Raw genomic sequence first — 23,438 nt, forward strand, 5'->3', positions numbered from 1 at the left:
TACCCACGTGGATAAACTGCAAAGTTAATGGAGACTATTAGTCTATTGCAGGTATCCATGGCTGTTTAGACAGATAACATGTTTAGTTGTAACTTTGGCATTGCTTGAGTCATTCGTGAAGGCCATATAGTTATATTGTGCTTAATGGCTAGTGTCGGCAGCCCTGCCAGGCGACTGCCAGCTCGTGAGTCGCTAAAAGCATTTGTAATAAATTACGTAACAAAAATGGCTGTGTGGCCGTAATTTGTTCAGGTGCCCCAAGTGGGGGCATCCTTACGTTATGTCATTTACATGAAAACTCTGCCCCTCGCATGGTGGGGCCGCTAGGTGGGATCCACCTGATTTGGTCATCCTTGAGCCTCGTAGTGGGTGTGGGAGCAAAAACACCCCCTGAGCAGGGAGACGGTTTTACCTGCGTGCTGTTCCTTCGCAGTGAAGCTGTGTCCAGGGTAGTGATCCTGGCCCGCGCATAACTACATATAGACGCGTCACGCGTGGCTAGGCAACCCCAATGAGAACCACGCATGCGCGTATGAATATTGTTCCTGTGAGCTGGGAATCGTCTTGGTAACAGGGTATACAGGAAGTTTTGAATGATGTGGGAAAGCCTAAGTGCATTCTTCTTTGAACACTTGCATGCTATGTCAGACATTATTGGGTGATGCATGCTACTCTGCAGTCGTGTAGTGCCTTCGTGTGGCTGTGCTACTGTGTTTGTGCATATAAGATTGCTACAGGGGCTGGTTACTTATTAGAAAGTCAGCGGATCATAAATTGTTATACATCAAATTTGCATCACCATAATTCATTTTGTTATGCTAGTTTGTACAATCTTAAATACAGGTACAATGGATCATAAAACACGGGACTTTCAGCAGATATTTTTTACATGCACATATTGTGTGGAGAAAATGTCTCTGTGATGTTGCTGCTTTGATGACGGGGAATGGCCATTTGAGTATGCATAACATTCATATCAAATTGCAAGCGTGAGCCCCATTTTATAGAGCTGGGAGGTGTTTTGGTGATGTCACTCAGAGATAAATATTAAATATTATTGTGCCTGTACACTTGGTTTATCAGTACCCCACGAAAAAAATATTTCTAAAAATTTCTTCAAAAAAATAAGTTCCACTCAATTGAAACATTTAGTCCGTTTTTCACTGTGTCTAAACGGTGTATTAATTTCTGTTCCAACTTTGAGTTCCAGATCTCGATCTCCTCTGGCTTTGGCATTGACAGTTTGGATGACACACCACCTTAGTTCTGTGTGTTTATGCTTTTCTTTGAGAAAATGGGCCAATGACGTTGTTTCTTAGGCAAGATCTGTGTTCACAGATTCTTTGCCGCACTTCTCGTTTAATTTTCCCAATGTACATCAGATTGCATGGGCATTTTATCATATAGATGCTCCATTTGGTCTGGCAGTTGGAGAAGGTTTTGTATTTCCAAGTGATGTCCTTGAGTAAGATTTTTTTGATCTTGTGTGAGATGGCATACTGAACACTTGCCGCATCTAAAGTGTCCGACTACAGGGGGAAGGTGCCATAGCGTGGTTTGGTCTGTCTTTTCGATTTTCGCAGTAGGGTAGGTGTGTACTAGACAATCTTTCAAGTTCTTACTTCTTTTGAATGCAACCTTTGGTGTTTCTGGGGCAAACGTCTCTGTTTGTAGTAAATTCCAGTTCTGCAAAATCGTTTTTCTGATGGCATTGCTGACTGGAGTGAATGTCGTCACGCATGTCATTTTCTCTTTGTGTTCCTCTCTTGGACATTTCGTCAGACAATCTGTCCTGTTGGCATACTAATGACGGCTGACGGGTATCCTCTGGCTTTGAGGCGATTCTCTAACTCCTTGCCAGGTGGTCGTACTCTGGTAGCGTGGTGCAGTTCCTTCTTATTCTCAGGAACTGCCCGTACGGCAGATTTTCTTTTAAAGCCTGTGGATGGAAGCTGGTAAATTTAAGAAGCGTGTTCTTGTCCGTCAGTTTTCGGTATAGAGTGGTGGTAATGGTGCTGTCTTCTGACCGGATAATGTTAAGGTCTAGAAAAGCTATGCTGGTCGTATCATGGTGCATGGTAAAGTTTATGCAGGGGTCAACACTGTTGAGCCAAGTGTGGAAGTCCTGTAGTTGTGTCGTCGTTCCTCTCCAGATGGTGAAGATGTCGTCTATGTATCGAACCCAACCAATCAGGTGGTCTTTGTGTATGTTGTTGTCGTCGTAGACACATTTGTTTTCCAAATTGTCTATAATTAAGTTTGCAGTGTCCGGTGCAAAGGTAGAGCCCATGCTGGTCCCTCTCAGTTGATAGAATTGATCCTTGTGTATGAAATAATTCTCAGTGAGTGCCAGTCGGATGCATTCTTTGATATAGGAGGTGGGCGTTGATAAGTCTGTTCTTTCATCTAGATATCCTTTCAGTGTGTTGATGCATTCATTTTGCGGGATAGGTGACAAAAATGTCTTGTTGTGATGTCTGTATGTTATTGAGATGGTGTATCATGGCTGTAGTGTCCTGAATAAATGATTTCATTTTCCTGACAAATGGACGAAGGTAGAAATCTGTGTAGATAGATAGGGGCTCCAGAAGTGATCCAATTGCGGATACTATTGGTCTTCCTGGTGGTTTGGTGACGTTTTTGTGCATTTTGGGGATGCAATAAAATGCTGGTATCACTGGGTGCTCTTTGATTAGGAAGGACTTCTCATCTTCGTCGATCCAACCTTGTGTGGTGGCAAAAAGCATGAGACTTTTTTGATTTCCTTGAGGATACGAGTAGTGGGGTTGGTATCCAACTTTTTATAGAAACGTGTGTCGCTCAGTTGTTTAATGGTTTCTGCTTCGTATAGGTATTTGCCCCACAGGACAATGCCTCCACCTTTGTCGGCCGGTTTGACTACAAAGAGGTCATTTGTTTCCAGATTCTTTAAGGACTGTCTTTCCGACTGTGTGAGGTTGTCTCTGTAATTATTTTTGGTTTTGAAGAGGGTTTCCATTTCTCTTAGAATGTTGTTTTCAAAGGTGAGTATTTCTGGGCAGACCATAGATGTGATGGGTGTGAAAGTGGATTTAGGTTTAAGTCCCGTCTTGGTGTGATCTGTTGGTTTTTTTCCTGTGGAATTTCGGAAGAAATATCGTAGCCGTATTAGCCAGAAAAATTTCCTGATTTCGACCTCAGTGTTGAAGCGGTCTGCTTTGCTTTTTGGAACAAAGCTTAATCCTTTGCTTAGGACCTCTGTGTCTTGTGCTGTCAGGATGTATTTGCTTCGGTTAAATATTGGGATCACCAGGTTTGCTGCTGGGGTTGCATAGTCCACTGCCGTGTTCGCATCCCGTGGTAACCCTGTTGTCGCGGTCTTCCCCGTTTGCCCCGACCTTGAAAAAATGGTTGTCCTCTTGATTTTTTGCCTCCTGTTGATGATGTTGATGGTCCCCTTGGTGGGGAACCTGACCCACTACTGTTTGATGAGTTTGAGAAGGATACAAATGTTCTTGATGGCCTTTGTTGGTTGTACGGGCCTCCCCTTGTAGCGTTGTTGGAGTTTTGTTGTTGATAGAAGCCTGGTTGAAGGTCCGTCTTTTCCTCCTTATAATTTTGGATGTCCTTTTTTGAGTTTCCAAATTTTTTTGTCCTGTGTGAATTCCTTGAATTTCTTGATTTCTTCTATTTTTTCTAATCGTTTCTTGATATCTGGAATTATTGATTCTGTGTTCATTTTGTCTTCCAATTGTTTGATCTCCTCTGTCTGTTTCTTCCCTTTCTCTTCGGCTGTTTCTATGATTAGTAGAACCCAGTCCCTGTAACATTTGTTCCCCACTCCGCTTAATCTGACCTGGAATTTAGTGTTGTCGATAAACACTTGAGGTATATTTTTTACCTGCAGGCCTTCTGGGATAACTCCCGCCTTTTAGATATTCCAGCATAAGTAATCCATGTGACTCGGTACGTACCAATTTTTTCTTTTTCTGTAAGTGTATCCAGTTCAGATGATGAGGTGTTCGTTGCTTCTGCTGCTATCGGTGGTGCCTGTCCCAACAGAGATGGTTTGTCTAAAAAGTGGCGATATTGATCGTCTGAGATTGACACAACGTTGACATTCTCCATTGATTTCTTTTGTGAGTGATTTGCACCCACCAACCGTACGGTTGTCCAAACACGTTTATAATACCAAGGGGTGTATGTAGCCCTCTTTTTTGATTAGGGGGGCCTATGTCATGAGGTTGTAAAATAATGTTTTTTGACACAGGGACATAAGCTACCCCACCTGTATGGCACTTGCCGGTAGTGTTTTCTTAACTGCAACACTGAAATGAGGCCCTCTTGCTTTGTTCAGTTCTGCTTATATGCGTAGTGGAAACATCCATCCTTTTACTTGTCCATATGTGTGTGTATATATATATATATATATATATATATATATATATATATATATATATATATATATATATATATTGGTGCTTGCCGCGGTCTAATCTATTCAAAAGCATGTGGCTAGCTTCATGATTGATTTGCTGCTTGCGTTTCATTGCATCTGTACACGTTTAAACTAATTTAAGTATCTTCATCAGACCTATGGCATACGTTTTTTCATCTTAATCCCAAAATGTCACTTATCCTTGATACTTTCTTGCTGGTTTATAAATCGTCTGCATCCTCTTGTCTGTTTATCTCTTCTATGGGTGTCAATTCGATTTTGTATGACGTCACCATTCATCTTTGCCTTTTTAGTTTCTCAGCTTCTTCAGAAATCTCGTTCAAATGGCCATCATATTGACTTGTATGCAGGCATGGTTTCCTTAATGGGTACTTTACCTCCCATATTCTCTTAGGTATATGTACTCTTAGGGTTACTGCACAGAGCCCATGCTCTTCTCTTTGTTGGTTTAACTGTTCTGTGTACGTCACATACTTTGGTTCATACTTTTCAGGTAATGTAGGCGGGCAGTTGGAGTGGTTGTACTTGGCTCCTCCTCTACACTGGGTTCCTATTGCCAGGAGGTCAGGGTTGTTGTTGTACACCTAAAGGGTACTGCATACAAGCTTGCCTAACAACCCTCTAGCACCTTTATCATATTGTGTATGCCCTTTCTCTGGATCATGATGCACATTAACACCCAATTATCTAAATGTGTGCTCTTTCCACTGCAGGGCCAGCACTGGTAGTCTTCCTCGCTTTGTTTTACACAGTCCTGCTATCGGAAATAATGCAGATTTTATCCATGCTTAAGGTGATCTCCAACAGTTTCTCAAAGAGAGCCATAGCCTCTAACAGCAGCTCCCAGTTATCCTCCGGATTATGAATATGAGGTGTCGTCTGCTTACAAGGATATCAAGTGTCTGGTCCTGTCTATTTCGGTACCTGCATCCCTGTATTCCATCTTAAGATACTGAGCAGTCGTCTCCATAGCTAGGACATAAAGCAGCAGTGATGAAGGGCAGCCTTACCTAGTGCCTTTACCGAGTTCCCACGCCTCCGAAATATGTTTACCCGTTTTAACCCTTGCCATGGGTCTGGTGTATACCAGTTGGACTCATTTAATGTACGCCAGCCCAAATCCAAATCTACGCAGTTGTGCTTCGAGACAGTCCCAACTCACTGAATTAAAGGCTTTTACTGCGTCCAATGTGGCTGTGACACACAGGGTGTCCCAGTTTGCTATCCTGTCTATCACACGGTGTAATCTCCTCAATTTCCAGGCCATACTTCGACCTGGGACATAACCTGTCTGATCCGCTGTACTAACTTGTGTATCACTCTTTTCATTCTCGTCGCTAGTATAGATGTCAGTATCTTATTATCCTGGATGAGCATCAAGAGAGGTCTATAGGAGCTACATTCCGTCGGGATTTTATGGGGTTTGAGTAGGGGTATAATAATAGATTCCCTCAGGCTGAGTGGGAGTATGCCTTCTTCATAAGAATCATTGAAGGTACTAAGCAAATTCACAAGGTAGTCCATCAGACCCTGGCATTTTCCTGGTCCGCAACCCCTGAATTGTGCTTTCAATATCGTCCAGCATAATGGGGTCTTCTAGGCTTTCTCTCTCCTCTTGGGACAGTCCAGGGAGCTCAATCTCGTTCAGCGCATCCATCAAGTGGTTGCCTGGTACCTGGGGCCCCTCTTGGTATAGTTGCTGGTAAAAGTCACAAAAAGCCTTGTTAACCCCTTTCTAAGTATAGCATAGGTTCCCCTGTCGCAGGTTCACCGCGTGTATGGGGCCCCTGCGCCCTTCATTCTTATATGACCATACTAGCAGTCGGCCCGTTTTGTCCCCCTCTCAATGTGGTCTTTCTGTGTATTTGGCAAAACTGTGCTTGCCCAGTTTCTGAAGAACGCACTTGGGGACTATTAGTGGGTATTGGACCTGATGGTAACTTAATCACACATATGACGACAGGTCTGTAACTCTATTCATTTATATTGTTTAGGGTTACCCTGTGTGTAACTAGAAACAACTTGCCCTTCAACCATTCTATCTAGTCCCTCATGTGGTGTCTGACCCTAGATTGTGCTGGTGTGCCATTTTATTTAGGGTTAGGGTATGGATGAGAAGAGGCTTGCCCAAACTCATTCTGGCAATTGAATGTTTTGTCAAATCCTAATGACATCAAAAGCACATCTATCTATGGGTCTTTTGAAGTAAACCCTAGGGTGTGCTGCGGGTTATACATGTGAAACCCTTTCTCATTTATTTTTTCCCTGTAGAAACACTTTGAAGGTTTAAAAAGTTTGTGAACCCTGCTTCGCGATTATACACATAGGGTCCTCAAAGTCCTGGCAGGAGGTGCAGGTTTAGTACATTTGGTGTCCGACCTGTCTAGGGTTGGGTTCAACGTGCAATTGAAGTCTCCTCCCCAGAACATGTTCCTCTCCCTGTAGGGGCCTAGCCATGGGTATAAGGTCTGAAAAAATTCAGCTGCTGTGTGGTTAGGAGCATAGGTGTTGACTAGACATGTTTCCACTTGTTCTAGGAGGCCAGTACCATCCTGCCCGCATTGTCCTTTTTAATATGTGTGACTTGGAATGGCACCAAGGGCGCTATCCATATTAATACCCCATAAGCGTAAGCAGAATACGTGGAACCAAATGTTTGCCTTTTCATTTACTCGTTAGCAATGCCTGTTTTTCAGTCATGAGATGTTTTTCCTGCAGGAAGGCGATATCCACTTTGTTCCTTATGAGGCATGCAAACGCCCCATATAGTCCTTGCCATTTGCTTCCATTCCCAGCCATTCGACCGCCCCTCCTTAATAGTCCCGTAAGCATCTGCTTCCATCCTCGGTGTTCCCCACAAAATGCTGTGCTGTTCCTCCATTTCAACATACGTGAAGGCGACCCAATTGTCCCACAAACTTCCCCAACTAGAAACAACTGCCTAGCTTTGTTGGCCTTGCTCAGGCTTATATGCTTCCTACAACCCCTCCACCCACCAAGCTGACCAGCCTGGGGCTGGTTCCCAATGGTTGGGCCCAAAAACAAGTTTCCCTAAAAGAAAAAACTTCGAGAATGAGGTGGGGGCAGCCATGGGTACAGGCTCCTCTTCCCTGTTGTATAGCTTAACTGCTAATAGACCCCGCCATATAAAAAACCCATTTGCAAGCAACTAGGATCCATGTGCCAAGTACGTGACCCATAATTAAAGCTCTCTGGGCTAGTATGCCGTCCCTACTCGGTTCTGCCGGCACAGTCCTCTGAGTAAATCATACAGTCCAAAGTACCTTAATTATCTCTCGCTTCGGGTTGCGTAGTGCTCTCTTGGTGTCTTCCTCCATTGTCCTCTTGTTCCTTTCTGCCAGGCCCAATCCTCTTTGTCCATTCATGCTTGTGCTTCCTCCGGGAGGTCAGAAAACCACTAGTTGCTCTTATATATGACCTTAAGTCGCGCTGGGTATATCAACATGTATTTCAGCCCAGCTTCTCTGAGTCTTGCTTTGGCTGTTACGAACTGTGGGGCGCTCCAGGAGGGGGGTCGCCTGGTTAGTGCTCTATGCGCTCTCTCAATCCCCGGGGTCAATCTCCTGGAGCAGCAGATTTTCCACATACGCTGTCGGGTCCGCACCTTCCCCTCCTTCAGGCAGGCCTACTATTCAAATGTTATTCCTTTGGGCCCGTCCCTCTGTGTTAGGACAGTTTTTCTGAAGTCCAACTAAGGGCTTAGTAAAACCATTCACCTGAGGCAGTACAAGACTCCACTCTTAGTATAAGGCTGTACGGTTTATAGTGATATTTTCAAATTCCATTATGTCGAAAGTCATAATGTCGGAAAAAAAGTTTAATATTTTTTTTCGAATGTCTATTTTTGTTTGTTTTTTGTTCGCAATGGGGGGGTTCCCACCAACCCCCCTTTTTTGTAATTTATTTTGTTTTACCCCTTTTTTTACTTGCGGAACCCAAAAAAACCATGTATATAAAAAAAGAAAACATTAGAAAAAAAAATGTCGACATTTTTTTCGACATTTTTGGCATTCGACCTAATGTTTTCGACTTTTTCACTGCACACCAGGCTGTACCACCTGAGTTCAGGTTAGCGTAGACAGAGCAGCCAGGCTAATGTTAGAAGGGAGAGAGAGCTGTAGAATCAGTACACATACAAATGGTCCAAAGAAACACAGAAACACTATGTATGTAAAAATAAATGATTTATTTAAATACAGTTAGGCCCAGATAAATCTAGGAGTAAATAAGTACCATCACACTGTATTTGTATTCACAATTATAAAAACGCCACACTATACTTGAAGGTACACAGACCAAAGTATAAACCTTATTTGGAACACCGGGAAGTCACAACCTTTTCATACATATTCAGTATAGGTCACACCTATTCTTGGGGAGTAAAAACCAATTGTTACTTTCACAATTACTGTTAAGGATTTCAATCAGGCGACACACACACACACACCTTGGTCTCGGCCTAATATGTAGCGCCTAACTGAGGTGCTTTTCTCCTTATTGATGTGGATTCAAATTTGGGATGATACACCACTCGTATCACACCCCCTTTTCAAATACCCCGGGTCATAATGGACCATGAACCAGATTGGTTGGTCAAATGCAATATTTATTTAAAATTCAAAAGAAATCCCACACTTTTTAATATGGGGCAGTATTCACCAATGGGGGTGATGAATGACCATGCGAATGTGAGCAATGCACTGGGTTTGACTTTTTAATGGAGCATACACAGCACAGCAGAATAGGAGCACTTTATGATTTGGGACAGATGGCACCCAAGTTAGAATTTCCCCCTGCAAGGTTCCCTCAACCCACAAATAATCAATTCTGAGTGGATACAAAGAAGCATTCGGGGAATATGAAACTGAAAACGGAATCTAAATCTGACCTTCCCTCCCCAAATAAGAAAGGAAACGGATTTTAAACCCCTTGCAACGTTGTGAAATGACACTCGGAACTGGATGAATCAATAATGAATGTGTGTTAAACCTTCAAGCAGATACGATTCTTTACTAATGCAACAATGCAAAGATACTAACAATCACAAAGAATGGGTTACCAAAAGTATACAGTTGAGAAATAAGTGGAAAGTTTAAAACAGATTGCAGACAAATAACGCGTTTAAAATTTAAACTTTTGCAATTCCCGCCTAAAATTACCCAAACGGTTTTTAATGAAAACGGGTGAAATACACTGATTTGGAGTGCAATGTTTATGTTGGGGAATAGATATAGATCACAGGTACCAAATGGAATTGGAAGCAAGTGTCTAGCTGGTAAATTGAAAGAGTTATGCAATATAGAAGGAGGCACGCTTTGAGTAAAATGAAGGGTGAAATTGGAAAGGAAATCAGTTTGTGAAAAGAACCGTTTACTTTAACTAGATTTAAGGGCTAGGAAAAGAGGAACACCACCCGTGAATTCTCTAGGGTATGCTGCAGATGTAACCCTTCACGTAGTGTACCCCTTTTCTTTAAGGAAAATTACTTTATTTAATCAAAATATCGCTAATGACATATGCTCTATGTGAGACAGAAATGAAAAGAAAAGTAGCGCTAATGCTTGGAGATTAATGACAAATTGCACAAAGAATTCTGAGTGTTGGACAGGTTATCGGGATAAGGATAGAATGACTTGTAGAGGGGAATAAGGACAAGGCAAGGTATACTATAGATTTCTATGGGTTGATGAAATACGCATAATCCACTTTTCAGTTTTGGGCTTTTTGGACAGTCAACCGGGTCTGGCCACTACACGGCAGGGCATCTGGCAAACAGCTGTGCGGTTCTGGTCACCGGCTGGCAAGGATTGGACAGGCAATTATGGTCACTGGATACTAAAGGTCATCAGGGTAGCAGGATGGCAGCAGCATGCAGTGAGTGGCAGCAAGCCAGGCTGGATCAGGATGCAAAAAGGTACTACAGCTGTCCCCTTGTTAATGGGAGATTTAGTGTTTTTTTTAGATTAGAGGCCTTGCTGGGAATGGGACCAGCACTGCTTTGGTTTTGCAGTGGTCCCTGGAGCAGGATCAGCAATGCTCTGGCCTTGTAGTTGGAGTCTGGATTTGGAAGATGACAGGAACACAGCACAGGAAATCGAGAAGAGTGTGTGTCTAGAGTCTTGTCGGGGACCCTTATTTATAGTGCATAATGACATCATCAAAGTATAGGCTGGGCAGGGTTAACTAAGCACGCCTCTAAACTACTTGGATTGGACAGGGGAGCTAATCTCTGCCTCACTCTGAAGTGGTTGGATTTCCAAGAGAATGATGTCAGATTTATGATGGGGGTTTTACAATGTCCAAAAACTCCCACATTTACTTTACTTCAAATCCGATTTTGCCAAAAACATACATTTATACAATTGCAATCTCTTAGCAAATTATATACACAGGTTACATATTTTGTGCAGCACATATCAGTCCAATCCTCCAGTCTGTGGGACCTTGTTCCGCCCTTCTGCTACGTTTTGGTAATTTTGAGCATGAAAGATTCGGCCTAAAATTCCATCACTTTATACACAGATGCGAATTATCCCAAGGGATGTATGTATAAAACTGTATGTTTACAACATCGATACTTTTCGATTTATCCTCAATACTCTACCCTTTCTGTCCCCAAGGTGTCAGTGACTTCTATCACGTCAAAAGAAAGCACAAAAATATAACTTTTAAAACTGGGAAATGTTTACAATTTTTCAAAGTCTTGCTGCAGAGATAGAAGTCTTTAAAGTTTATTCCTGAAATAGTCTTTGGGAACAAATGGCAGTCCCTTTGTCCCTGCGTCATTTTTTTTTCTTTCCTTCAACTGCTGCCAACTATCATTTCCTTCAGAGCATGGTGGGGGTTTCTTCCTTGATTGAAGTTTTATTGCCATCTTCACACTTCAGACTGGGAGCTTCATTGTCAGGGTCCCAGCAGAGACGAAAGTCTGTTCAACCCTGTAATTATCAGGGGGCTGTTAGTATCTGCTGAGAGAGAGCCCTCCTTTTGGTGCCACCCCTCCAAGCCGAAAACCTGTTTTTCAATTTGCAGCTCCAGCCACCATAGTTTTAACATTTTATTTTCTGATCTTAGATCCAGAATTAAAACAGGCCTGTTGCACAAAATAACACATGTTATATTGTCTCACCAGCAACAAACCTCTCCATATTGCTAAAGAATGCAGGCTTTCATTCACCAGTGTACTGTTCCAAAACACAGGCATTTGTTTTTCTTTAATTTGCGAAGGCCCAATATTTTTACACGTGGTGCAACTGGCCTTCCTTCTTAAATTCAACTTTTCATCTCTAGCAGATTCACACATTGTCTTGTAGCTATAGTTATTCTCTTGAAATGCTGGAGTTGGTCTGAAGCATGGATACATTGAAATAGGGAGGACTCAGCTAGTTAGAGTCTCTCTGAACAGTTGAGTTTTGGATACTTTTCCAAGGAAAATTAACGCGCTTCCCGTGTCAGTAAAAGTAAAGTTCCTGGTTGATTCTTATTTAAAAAAAAAAAAATTTAAGAGTTGGCTTGACAGGGCTTGTCAATTCAGAATCATGCCTGGTTTTGCTGAGGCACGGTATGACACACAGGGCTTGGTAGGACTTATTAATCACAGTGGCTTTAAGGAACACAGGGAATTATCGTCACAGCAGCATTTTTTTAATGGTGAAAAAGGGTTTCTTTTCAATGGAGATTTCGGCTTTTGCAGCAAAACGCTGCTTTTTCCACCTTCTTCATTTTGTTTGTCGGAACCCACTGGCAATCTCCTTCAATGGGCCCCTTTGTTCCATCCTGCTCGATGTGTGCTTTGGCCGGACGGTGCAGCCATTTTTGGTTGTTGTTGCAAAATGCAGTTTGGAGCCATGGCACTCTCAGGAGCCAGCGCAGCCATTTGGTTGTTTCTGCGCAAATGCAGCTTGGTGATGTGGGGAAATGCTGTTGAGTGGGTCAATATATCCCACATTACATTCAGTAATGCAAGGGCAGAAGACTCTACCAGTTGTACAGTGACTGTCAGTAAAAATCACATAGTCTTACTGGACAATATACTTTTTGTGTATAGTGGAACACTTATTCCAGGTACAGTTAAAAACCTATAACTACCTTTCTGATAACACACTGTTATAATAGGTGAGTAAATCCTAAGGATGTAATATTCAATTACAGGTGCTTCTAAGATCGGTGAAACTCAGATTGAGATAAGCAGTAACTGGTGTAACTTATTTTTGGGATGGCACACAGCTAACTCAAGGTAAGTAAACCCCATATACTTTTTTTAACCTCACAATGGAGTCCAGGTTAGATCTTTCCCAGCTATACAAGTACCTTAGGTATGACTCATAAGGGACAGTTAGAACCGAAGACTCGGTGTGAGTCTGACTACAACAGTACAGGGAAAGCAAAGCCTAATGTTAAACTTTACTGAATGACTCAGTTATTCTAGGTAGGCAGCAACCTAATACAGACCTATTGTGGACAGGCTAGCAGCAAGTCAGAGGAAGCAAGAGCCAGTTGGGGGACACTCATACAATTATCCTGCAGGAATAATCTGGTGAAACCAACATATTAAATTTGGGAAGCGGCACAACCAAATCACAGGTGAGTAATATACCTTCACATCTACTTTCTATTAGAATGGCAAAACGGTTTCTAAGGAAAGAAAGATGTTAACCATACTTTTGAGAATAGTTCATCACACATCCCAGATAAGTAAGAATGTTTGTAACTGTTCACCTTTAGAGTTACAGTTACCAACCAACTCTTTACAAGTAAGTGCCTTTTTAAACACTTATTTTCTTTTCTAGGCAAAAGGCCCAATCCCTTAAGTCTTTCCCTGGTTCTTGGAGCATGAGTGTTCTCAGTGGCAGAAGGGGGCTCACTAGGGACTAGTGACCAACAGACAGTGTCAGAATAGGTCATTTGGTAGCAAAAGTCAGAGTCGTTAGGAAGACTGGGCAAATAGGTAAGTACTTTACTTCTAGGCTTAGAAGTGGGTCCAGGGGCTTCGCAGAAGACACCCTGGATTCTAGCAGTGGGACAGTGTGTACTGGATGAGAGGCCTCCTAATCACAGAAAACGCCCCACAGCTACACAGAAATCCCAAGAGACTTAAGTTAAGTACATACTAAAGCCAACACAGTACCTCAGCATTGAAGATTTTGCAGCAGGAGGACATCAGGATCTGCAGCCAAAAACCCAGTCAGTGGATTCCTTGTTGTGGTGACTGAAAACTGGACCTTGGAAGGGCCTTTGCAGCAGGGGCTCAAGGCAAGGTTTTCCTTGTGGCTGAATGTGGTTCTATGGATTTGGCGCCTTTTAAAGGAGCACAGAAGATGACAGAAAATCACAGTTGAATTCTTGTTGTTACAAAGGTCCACCACTCTGTTGAGGGGGCTCGGGCTCGGTCAGTCCTGCTTCCTGGGAGTCTGGAGGATCTTCCTGGAGCTCTTGGCCAGCTTAAAAGCAACACGCACAATCTAGTGTTGGTTCCAGCAGCAACTGCAGTGGAATTTCAACCAGCTCCGAGAGGATGTCCAGGTGGCTTACTTTGGAGTTGATTGGTCCCACCAACTCAAGGGGAGAGTGGGGGGGGGGGAGGGTCTCACTCTCTCCAGGTAGAAAATCAAAGTCCTAGAGTCCTGCAAAAGAGCTGGGGGTCTCTAAGGTAGAGAGGAATTAGCACATTTCGGAGAATTCTCCCTAACAAGGGATACCGCTCACACAACCAAGACCAAATAACTACAAAGCCCTAAGTTGTACCCCTCGAAGGTGACGTTTTTATAAATCACAGTTCTAGCACAATTTTATAACCATTCTGTAGAGCTCTTGTTTTTTAATTGTAGTACTGCAAATGTGAATTGTAAGGGCCTCATTCTAGAAGTAACTTTTCACAAAGAAGGCGCAGCACTCGGACAGTAAATGTGATTGACCTTAAAACCTTGACAAGTGTGCTGGTCCCTGCAGTTGTATGGTTTCAGGCTGATTTTATCTCATTCATAAGTATGTTTTTTGTTTCAGAGATACGTACATCGAGCAGGAGCAAGGTGAGGGTGCCAATGATCGAAACGATAGAGCCATACGTACAGCTGCAAAATGGTACAATGAGCACCTGAAACAATCAGGAGAAACACAGCAGATTTGTATTCTTTTAATTACAAATGACAGGAGGAATAAAGAGAAGGCTGTGGAAGAAGGGATAATTGCTTATACATGTAAGTGGGATCCATGTCATAAATTTAATCCTTTTTGTGAAAAATGTCAAGTTGCATGCTACTATTTGGGAAGAGGTCACTCGCCCCTGCCATTATTGCCATTTCTCCACATGCACACAGCAGGCCTTTTCTTGGTCTCCAATCACTTGTCAACCACTAGTGGTGAATGCAGTATTGAATACTGCAAAGTCATATATTCCAAATGTTTTTTAAAAACCAGAAGTCTACCATCCCAATAGTTCAATGTCTGTGTGTTGTGTAGGGGATTACAATAATGTTATTTCTAGTGTGCCATGAAGGTTTCCTCTTGCTTGAAGTACCATTGAAATGGTGGCGTTATTACCCGATTTAATGGTAATCCATCGATCTTGGAAGGGTGTAGGGCTAGGTTGGCCTTTCATTGATAACACTTGCTAACATCAAGCTGGTCCCATATCCGATTCAAAGAGTTCACTAGCTGACCATTCTTCCTTTTGTCACAAATGGTCTTAAGAACACACCAACTCCCAAGGACAGTTCAGGGGTTTTTATTTTTATTTGTAGAAAAGGGCTGTCTAAGGGCCGTCCCTCTCTAGCTAGCCTATAGATGGTCAGTCCCACCCTAGCCAAGGCTGCACTGACACTAGACTGGTCACTAGAGATCAGTCACCCCTACTGTCTAAATACTGCCTTGCTTAAGGTGATGACCTAAAGCAAAGCAAAAGATTGTCTGTTTGATCTTACTCAGGGAATAATCTAGGGGCCAGTACTCTAAGCCCCAATAACATGTTTTTGTGCCATCCACACATGCAAGCCCCACTTGATCTTTTTCTTCCACGCTCAGTTGCTCCTCTCCCTATATCTCCATCACTCTGCTTTTTATCTTTCTACCCTCTTGTTAGGGAGTTTTTTCTAAAGTCCATCAAAGGACTTTATAAAGCACTCTACTTGGCTATACAGAGCTCCAACTTCTAGTATAAGTCTGTACCACTCAAGGTAAGTAGCAATGTTGGAGCAGCCAGTCTTAGCTTAGGAGGGAGAGAGGCCTGTAGGAAGGTACAAAGAACTTGTAGCATACATATGGTCCAAAGGAACACATATACACTTAGATATATAAATGGAGAAATAATGGTTTATTTTATATAAACGCAGGCAAAGAGCAATTCTTCAGAAAGGTAAGAACTATCGCAATTTAGCAAACACAGTGTAAAACCAATACAATACTTCCGGTAAGTAAACCACAAGGTAAAAGACTTCTAGAATGGCAGTATGCTTTTCAGGGTAAGTAAAAACCACTTTGTAGTAAACTTTGTTATACATTTTAGAATGGCAGTATGCAATTCAAAGGAAAGTAATAACTCTGTAACACTTGTAACGTATTCTGTTTCAGGAATAATACAGTTAAACTACCAACAGTAGCAATTAAGTACTTGGCAACACTTGGAATACTTTTCTTCACAGAAGCCTTATGCTTTAGAAGTCCTTCCCGAATCTAGACATGAGTGTTCTCAGAGGCAGAAGGGGACACTGGTGGTCCAGCGGCCAGCTGTACACTGAACAGGGTAAGGCACAAACTGTAGGAAAGTCAGAGTTGCAGAGGATTTCTCTTCCAACAAGTAAGTACAATACTTTGGGGTTACTTTTTAGAATAGTAGACACAATTCAAAGATAAGTAAGAACTTTACATTGTTTCAGATCCTTATGTCAGAAACAGCACCAACACAAGGTAAATTGCTTAACAATCTCTTCACAGAGCTTAGGCTTTAGGAGTCCTTCGCTATCTAGTTCTGAGTCTCTTTAAGGGTCAGATTGGAGGTCAAAAATGCAGGCACAAGCTGTAGAAGGAGCAAGAGTTCCTGTAGAATTCTTCTGTAGCAGTAAAGTAACAGTTCTTGTGGGGGAAAAAGGGTTCAGGGACTTCGTAAAAGGTGTCCTGAATGTGTTCCATCGTTAGGCCTGGGCGAACCTCCAACTACACGAATTACCCTCCTAGCCACTCGGGAGCACCAGAACTACTCTAGGTAAGTATTATATCGAGTCTCACAGTACCTCAGCAGTGAAGATGGTGACGCTGGTGGATTCAGCAGCTACAGGACCCGTTCACTGGATTCTTGGTCTTCAGATGAAAACAAGAACACTGGAAGGAATTTTGCAGCAGCAATCGAGTGGTAAATCTCCCAGCAAAGGATTCTTCTTTGCTTCTCGCATCTCTGTTATTTTGGCTCCTTTTTCAGGATAGCAGATGAAGAGTGGTTCTCGCCCGAATTATTCACCTCGCTATCTCGGACCAGCACTCTGGTGAGGGGACTTCAAGGAGTGGAATCTTACTTCTGGAGGTCGAGCAGGAGCCAACCTAAGTTTCGGAGAGATTTGTTCTTTGGAAGACGATGCACAACACTCAGCCTCGAGGTCCCAGGGTATTGGCGGTTTGCAGCCCGGGAAGGTCAGAGCTTGTCTGGGATGGTTCTAAATGCGGAATTAAGACTGATTGGTCCCAGCAGTCCAAGGGAAGGAGACGTTGTTGGGCAAGAATTGATGTAGTAACACTGTGTGAGACTACACAACACTTGTCCTCTTGGCATTAGGTAACCCACATTTTGGTATAGGCAAGTACAAATACAAGTAGCCAAGTAACACTTACACTCAAGGTTTTAGTTCTAAATAGTTATTTATTTAACATCAGTTTTTTAAATAAGCATTCTTTAAAAAGGGCAATATATGTAACAATCAAATATACTTTAAAATACTTTTTCCAGAATCAGCATAAGTTTAGTGGATATTCTTTTGAGAGGCTTTTTACACACTTCCTACACCCAGAGGTGTCTTCATTCACAAGGACAGTAATGGCATTTATACCTTCCCGGGCTGCATCTCGGAGGTAAGAAGCAGAACTATAACATACCTCGTACATACCCATGCCTTCATACTAGATGCTTCAGATTACACAGCCGCATGCAGCAGGCCACCCTCAACTCCCATCCCCTCCCCACGAGCACCCGCAATGCTCGCCTATGCTCACGCACCTTGCCGCCCTCGCCACTTGTGATCACGGCTAGACTCCTCCGCCCAAAGCCTACAGCTACTACGAATACAGACAATATAGCGGAAAATAATGTACTCTACCACTCCGACATTTGTACCACTCCCAAACAAAATGTGTTAGCACTTGTGTCCACCACCACTGAAAAAGAGCCCCCCAGTGTAAAATCTGTGATTTGCAATTCTTCTACCACCATTTTGAATGCTACTGTGCCAAATGTGTTACCACTTGTGTCCACCACCACGAAAATGAGCCCCCCCAGTGTAAAATCTGTGGTTTGCAATTCTTCTACCACCATTTTGAATGCTACTGTGCCAAATGTGTTACCACTTGTGTCCACCACCACTGAAAATGAGCCCCCCAGTGTAAAATCTGTGGTTTGCAATTCCTCCTACTCCCGTAGCACAACCATGCACACCACCCCACCTACGCTCCCCACTCCCCACCCCCGAACCCCACCTTAGATATACACGACCTCCTAACCACCCACGACCTCGATCTGCTCATGGTCTCAGAAACATGGCTACACAATGCCTCCGGCCCGGCGCTCGCCCTCGCACTACCACTTGGATACTCCATCACTAGACAAGATCGGCTATCCAAAGTTGGAGGTGTAGCAATTATTGCCAAAGACTGCTTTTCTATCAGGAAGGTAGAGAAATCCTTGCACAACAACAGTGGCTACCTTCAAGTTAAAATCAACCTATCTCCCCAATGTACCATTGCTGTCCACATGGTCTACCGCCCCCCCAGGCCCAACCGGTGGCTTCCCAGCCTCTCTCATCCACCTCCTCTTTGACAACCTCAAAAAACAATCGAAAGCCATTCTCCTTGGGGATGTTAACCTAGGTCTCCTGGACAGTAAGGACCCAGCAGCCAAAATCCCTTGACTCAGCCTTCAAAGCTCTGGGCTACAATAACACCATCTTTAGCCCAACCCACACCCAGGGCAGAACTCTTGACTGGATCGCACAACATAACTGCCCACTCATCACTGGAAACTCCCCCACCCCATGGTCAGACCACACATCACCTTCAGCATCCTCACCACCTGCTCCACCACCCCCTAACCCCGACCACTGCCACCCTGCCTTGCCAGAAGCTTCCGTCAGCTCACTAAGGAAAGGCTACTGCCCTTCCTTCAAGGCCCAGCCTTCAGACCCCCTTTTTCCTCAGACCCAGAAACACTTGCAACAGCCTACGAAGTTGCCATCAAAGCAGCGATTAACTCCATTGCCCCCCTTAAACACCGTAAGTCCAGACCACCACCCATTCCAACTCCTGGTTCACCCCGGACCTCCTCGCTCTCTGCATCGAAAAAAAGGCTGCTCTCACTCAGTGGCAAATGTCTCACTCTGACAGACAAGATGACTTTTAAATCCTGCTCCACTAGATATAAAAAAGCAATCACCCAAGCTAAGGCCAAATCCTTTGAATCCAGAATCTCTGAAGCCCAATCCAGCACTAAAGAAATCTTTGCCATTTTTAGGGAGCTAGAGACACCCACCCCACCCCCCAAAACTTCACCAAAGACCAGGCCTGGTGTGATGATATACAAACAACCATGAAAAGTAAATTGAGCCTGCTCCAATACAAAAATACTAGCCACTAAGCAAGCCCTACCCAACACACACACCCCTGTCCCACCACCAGCTCCGGATCCTCCCCAACCTTTTTCATTCAAACCCATTCTAGAAAAAGACATCACTAACATAATGAGGAACATCAAACCCTCCAACTGCAAAGGTGATGCATGCCCAGCCACCATTATCAAAGACTGCTCTGTAGCATTAGCTCCCTTCCTTACAGCCTTTGTAAACGCCTCCTTTTGCTACAGGGAAAGTCCCTGCCTCCCTCAAGTAAGCCTGTGTACGCCCTCTCTTAAAAAAAACAACTCTCAACCCCACCTCCCTCAACAACTATAGACCCATCACCACTGTCCCTTTCCTCCTCAAAATACTGGACAAAGAAGCCTACCTGCAGGTTCAACACTTCATTGAAGAGAACAAACTCCTAGGACTCAGTCAATCTACTTGACCTGAAAAACCAAATGGACGATGCCAGAGACATGGGCAAACCAACACTTCTCTTATTTCTCGACCTATCCGCGGCTTTCGACCTCATAGATCATGACGTCTTATGCCACCACCTCTCCTCTACTGCCAAATTCTCCCCTGAAGCCACAGCATGGATCACCTCCTTCCTACAAGACAGAACCATGCAAGTTTTCTCGGACCTAGCATCCGCCTCACCAACTATCATACTCTGCGGTGTGCCCCAAGGCTCCTGCCTCTCACCCACCCTCTACAACATCTTCACACGACCCCTTTTTCTCATCCTCGACACCATGGGCATTTCATACACCAACTATGCCGACAACACACAGCTCCTCTTCACCCTCACTGGCAACTATGACACTGACTCCATGACCCTCAACAACCTCTACAACGCCATCCAAGCCTTGATGGCAGACAATGGACTATGCCTCAACTCCGACAAGACTGAACTCCTCCTGGTAGGCTCATCCGACACGCTGAAAAATCTAGACTCCCAATTTAGTCATTTTACCATAGACTCCATCAAAATACCTGTCTCAGAATCAGTCAAAACCCTTGGAGTTTACTTGGATTCCAACCTATCCATGGACAAACAAGTCAACGCTATAGCCTCTGCAGCCGCATATCATGCCAAACTAAACGCAGTCAGGCCCTTTCTCTCCAAAGAGAACTGCACTAACATAGCCAGAGCCATCACTGGATCTAGGCTTGACTATTGTACTCTTTCTAGGCACCTCCAACAAAAACCTAGAGAGGTTACAAATCCTACAGAATAGTGCTCTCCAGGCAGCCCAAGGCATTGCCAAAAGAGAACACATTTCGGAGGCCAGAAAACTAGCACACTGGTTCCCAATAAAAGAAAGGATCATCTTTAAGACTCTGACACTGACCCACAAGTGCATTCATCTTACTGCCCCCGACTACCTCTCCCAAAGGATCCACCCCGTCTCCTCTACGAGGCCAACCAGATCACCGTATACTAACATGCTCTCTGTGCCATTAGTAAAAAAAGCCAGAGCAGGCGGATCCAGCTTCCCATATCTCGCACCCACTCACTGGAACACCCTACCTCCCACAATCTGAGGTGAGGCCTCCCTCAGCGCCTTCCGCAAAACCATGAAAACCATCTTATTCACATAAGATGCCTCGCACCAGTTGAATACATATCATATGTTCCTAATGCATAAACAGTATTGTAATGACTAACTGTACCAACCAAAATATCAGCTCTATGCCTTTTGGAATTCATAATGTACCACTGAATGCCTCTATTCCTGTAACTAAGCTCTTGCAAGTAACAGCGCCTCAATGCCCATGGACTACTTGCGCGCTATATAAATATAAATAAATATCACTAGTACGCTTTGCAGATTCAGAGGTTGCAGAAAGGGAAGGTTAGAGGAAGGAAAAAGGTTAAACGGGTTCTCGGGACATGTGAGCATACTTAAATCTTCTTATGGTATGGTATTTATTCATAAAGCGCCTATACACGGGCAAGTGTTTCAAAGCACTCAAGGAGGGTGGAGCAGGGGAGAAAACAGTCACTCGGAGCCTTTGAAATTCTGAGACGACAATGGTCTACACAGGCAGAGTAAGTGCGTAAAATACATTTAACACTTTGAGATGCAGCAAATGGGCCTGACAGCGATTCTGCAGTTTAACCAGTGCACATTGAGGGGTGAAGACAGGGGGGAACAGACAGACGATCTTCAGGCATAGTGCGTACGCATCGTGCAAGTGCACAGATGGTCCTAGGAAGGGGGAGGTCCGAGTGCACCCAGTTGGTCGAGACTGGCGTACGTGCAGAGATAGCCAATCTCTTGGGTTAATTCTCAAGTGCAGTGAGTGTGAGTGAGGTGTAGGGCCCCGAGGCAAGTGCGAAAGAGGAATGGCAGAGGTGCCAGGGACCTGTGAGACTCTGGGGTACACCTGGCTGCAAATAAGCAAGCTGTAAGGAAGAGGAGGGAGAGGGGACAGAGCAGAGAGCTAGGTTTGCAGGGTAGAGGGAGGGAATGAAGTCTAGACAAAGCCTTTCCCAGCAATAACAATCTAAAACCAAGTTATCACCACTGAGGGACAGAAAATATCAAAGTCAGTGGACTAGAGCAGCCTACAGGGAGCCGGGACAGTCAGTCAATTGGAGCACAGTCTATGAAGCTGAGGCACTTCGTAGTTAATAAATGTCTTGCATAAAGTTAGAGAGTTTTTGTAGAAAATCACTGTAGGGTCACAAGCTGTTATACTTGTGGAGAGAAGAACTGAAATCCACTCTAACAAAAGTAGCCACTGCAAGTCTCAACTGAGAAGAGCAAAGCTAAAGACACTGAGGTAAATACCTCAAGTCTGAACAGTACCTCTGGTTTGAAGAAGAGTGGTCCATGTGGCTTCTGTCCTGTTGCAGCGATGCAGCTCCTGGGTTCCTGAGCCTCAGTCGTGGAACAAGCGGGAGGACTGCTGGAGGACTCCTACAACAGCAATTTGGAGGTTGCGGCAGCTACTGGCTCTTTTCGGATCAGCAGCACTTAGTGGTTTCATCGCGCGGTAAACAGCACCACCGCAGATCTTGGATACTGGTTGGGCTTCCTTCACTCCTTGAGTCCTGCACTCTGGTGAGGGGACTCGAGCTCTGGTTGTCCTGCTTCTGGAGGGTCCTGGAGCTTCTGGCCAGATTGCAGACGTTGCACTCGACTATGGATTTCTCGACCCCTGGCACTTGGTTCCTGCAGCAGCAAAGAAGTACAGCCAGTCGAGGAAGATGGTCCAGTGGAGTTCGTCTCGGGGTAAGTTGGCCCCACTAACCCAAGGGAAGGAGTCGTCCCTTCCAAAGCTTTTCTTGTCGATTAGAAAATGGAGTTTCAGCACAGCAGCAGGGCTTCACCGGGCAATTCAAAGGTCCAGGAGGATGCAGCAAGCTTTGTGCATGGTTTCTTTGTGACGGTGCACTGAAGGTGCACCAAGGAATCCGGAGGTCGGTCCAGAGCTGCAACATTGTGGAGCATCTGGCACAAACATTTTGTTCTAACCTAAAGTCCTGTGGGGGGAAAAAGGTATTGCTTACCTGATTCCAAGAAGTCGCTCCAGATCATTGAATTGCAACTAGCGGTGTCCAGGCCTCCACCCCCTACCTCTGACTCAAGCCGCTGCTTGTGTCCCTTCATCAAGTCCTCTTACAGGTTTCCCTTGTTAGTTGTTCACTTGCTGCTTCTATACCACTAGAGAATGGAAGAAATCCTCAGGAACTCTTTGTATTCTGCGGCTTGCCAAGACTTTGAGCCCTCTTCGAACCGCCTTTAGCTAGGGTTGTGTTTTTGGAACCAGTAAGCCCAGCGGGAGCGAATGGGACACAAGGGCTCTTCAGGGTGAATGCCGGGTACCGTTGACAGCACGAGAGAGCCTAATTAAAGGAACTGGAATAGTTAATGCAAACATTGTTAAAGGGTTGGTAACCCAGTCATTGAAAAGCATTATTTCCTGGATGCAAGAGAGAGTAGAGAATGGAAAAGACTGGGTAGGATAGTGAACCAGGCAAACAATGTGTCTGGGACTCACACCAATGAGAGGACATAAAAAGCCCTGACAGGAAAGTAAACCAGGCAGTGTGTGAGTCTGGGACTCGCACCCAAGTGCGATACCCTGGCAGGAGAGTGAACCAGGGGTAAGAAGAGAAGTGACATAGTCAGGGGTAAAAAAACCTGTCCTGAAATTGT

The 23,438-nt window shown here is 44.2% G+C and overlaps 1 protein-coding gene across 2 annotated transcripts in view; it reads left to right on the forward strand.

Moving 5' to 3' along the window:
- DIS3 (DIS3 homolog, exosome endoribonuclease and 3'-5' exoribonuclease) overlaps positions 1 to 23,438 on the forward strand; it is an 859,785-nt gene that overhangs the window by 41,959 nt on the left and 794,388 nt on the right. For both annotated transcript variants that reach the window (XM_069639429.1, XM_069639430.1), the window contains one exon: positions 14,462 to 14,655. In XM_069639429.1, the coding sequence (XP_069495530.1) occupies positions 14,462 to 14,655 (194 nt within the window). The remainder of the gene's footprint in view (positions 1 to 14,461; positions 14,656 to 23,438) is intronic.

The sequence above is a fragment of the Ambystoma mexicanum genome, chromosome 7q (assembly GCF_040938575.1).
Source record: "Ambystoma mexicanum isolate Mex_15411 chromosome 7q, UKY_AmexF1_1, whole genome shotgun sequence".
Classification (NCBI taxonomy): domain Eukaryota; kingdom Metazoa; phylum Chordata; class Amphibia; order Caudata; family Ambystomatidae; genus Ambystoma; species Ambystoma mexicanum.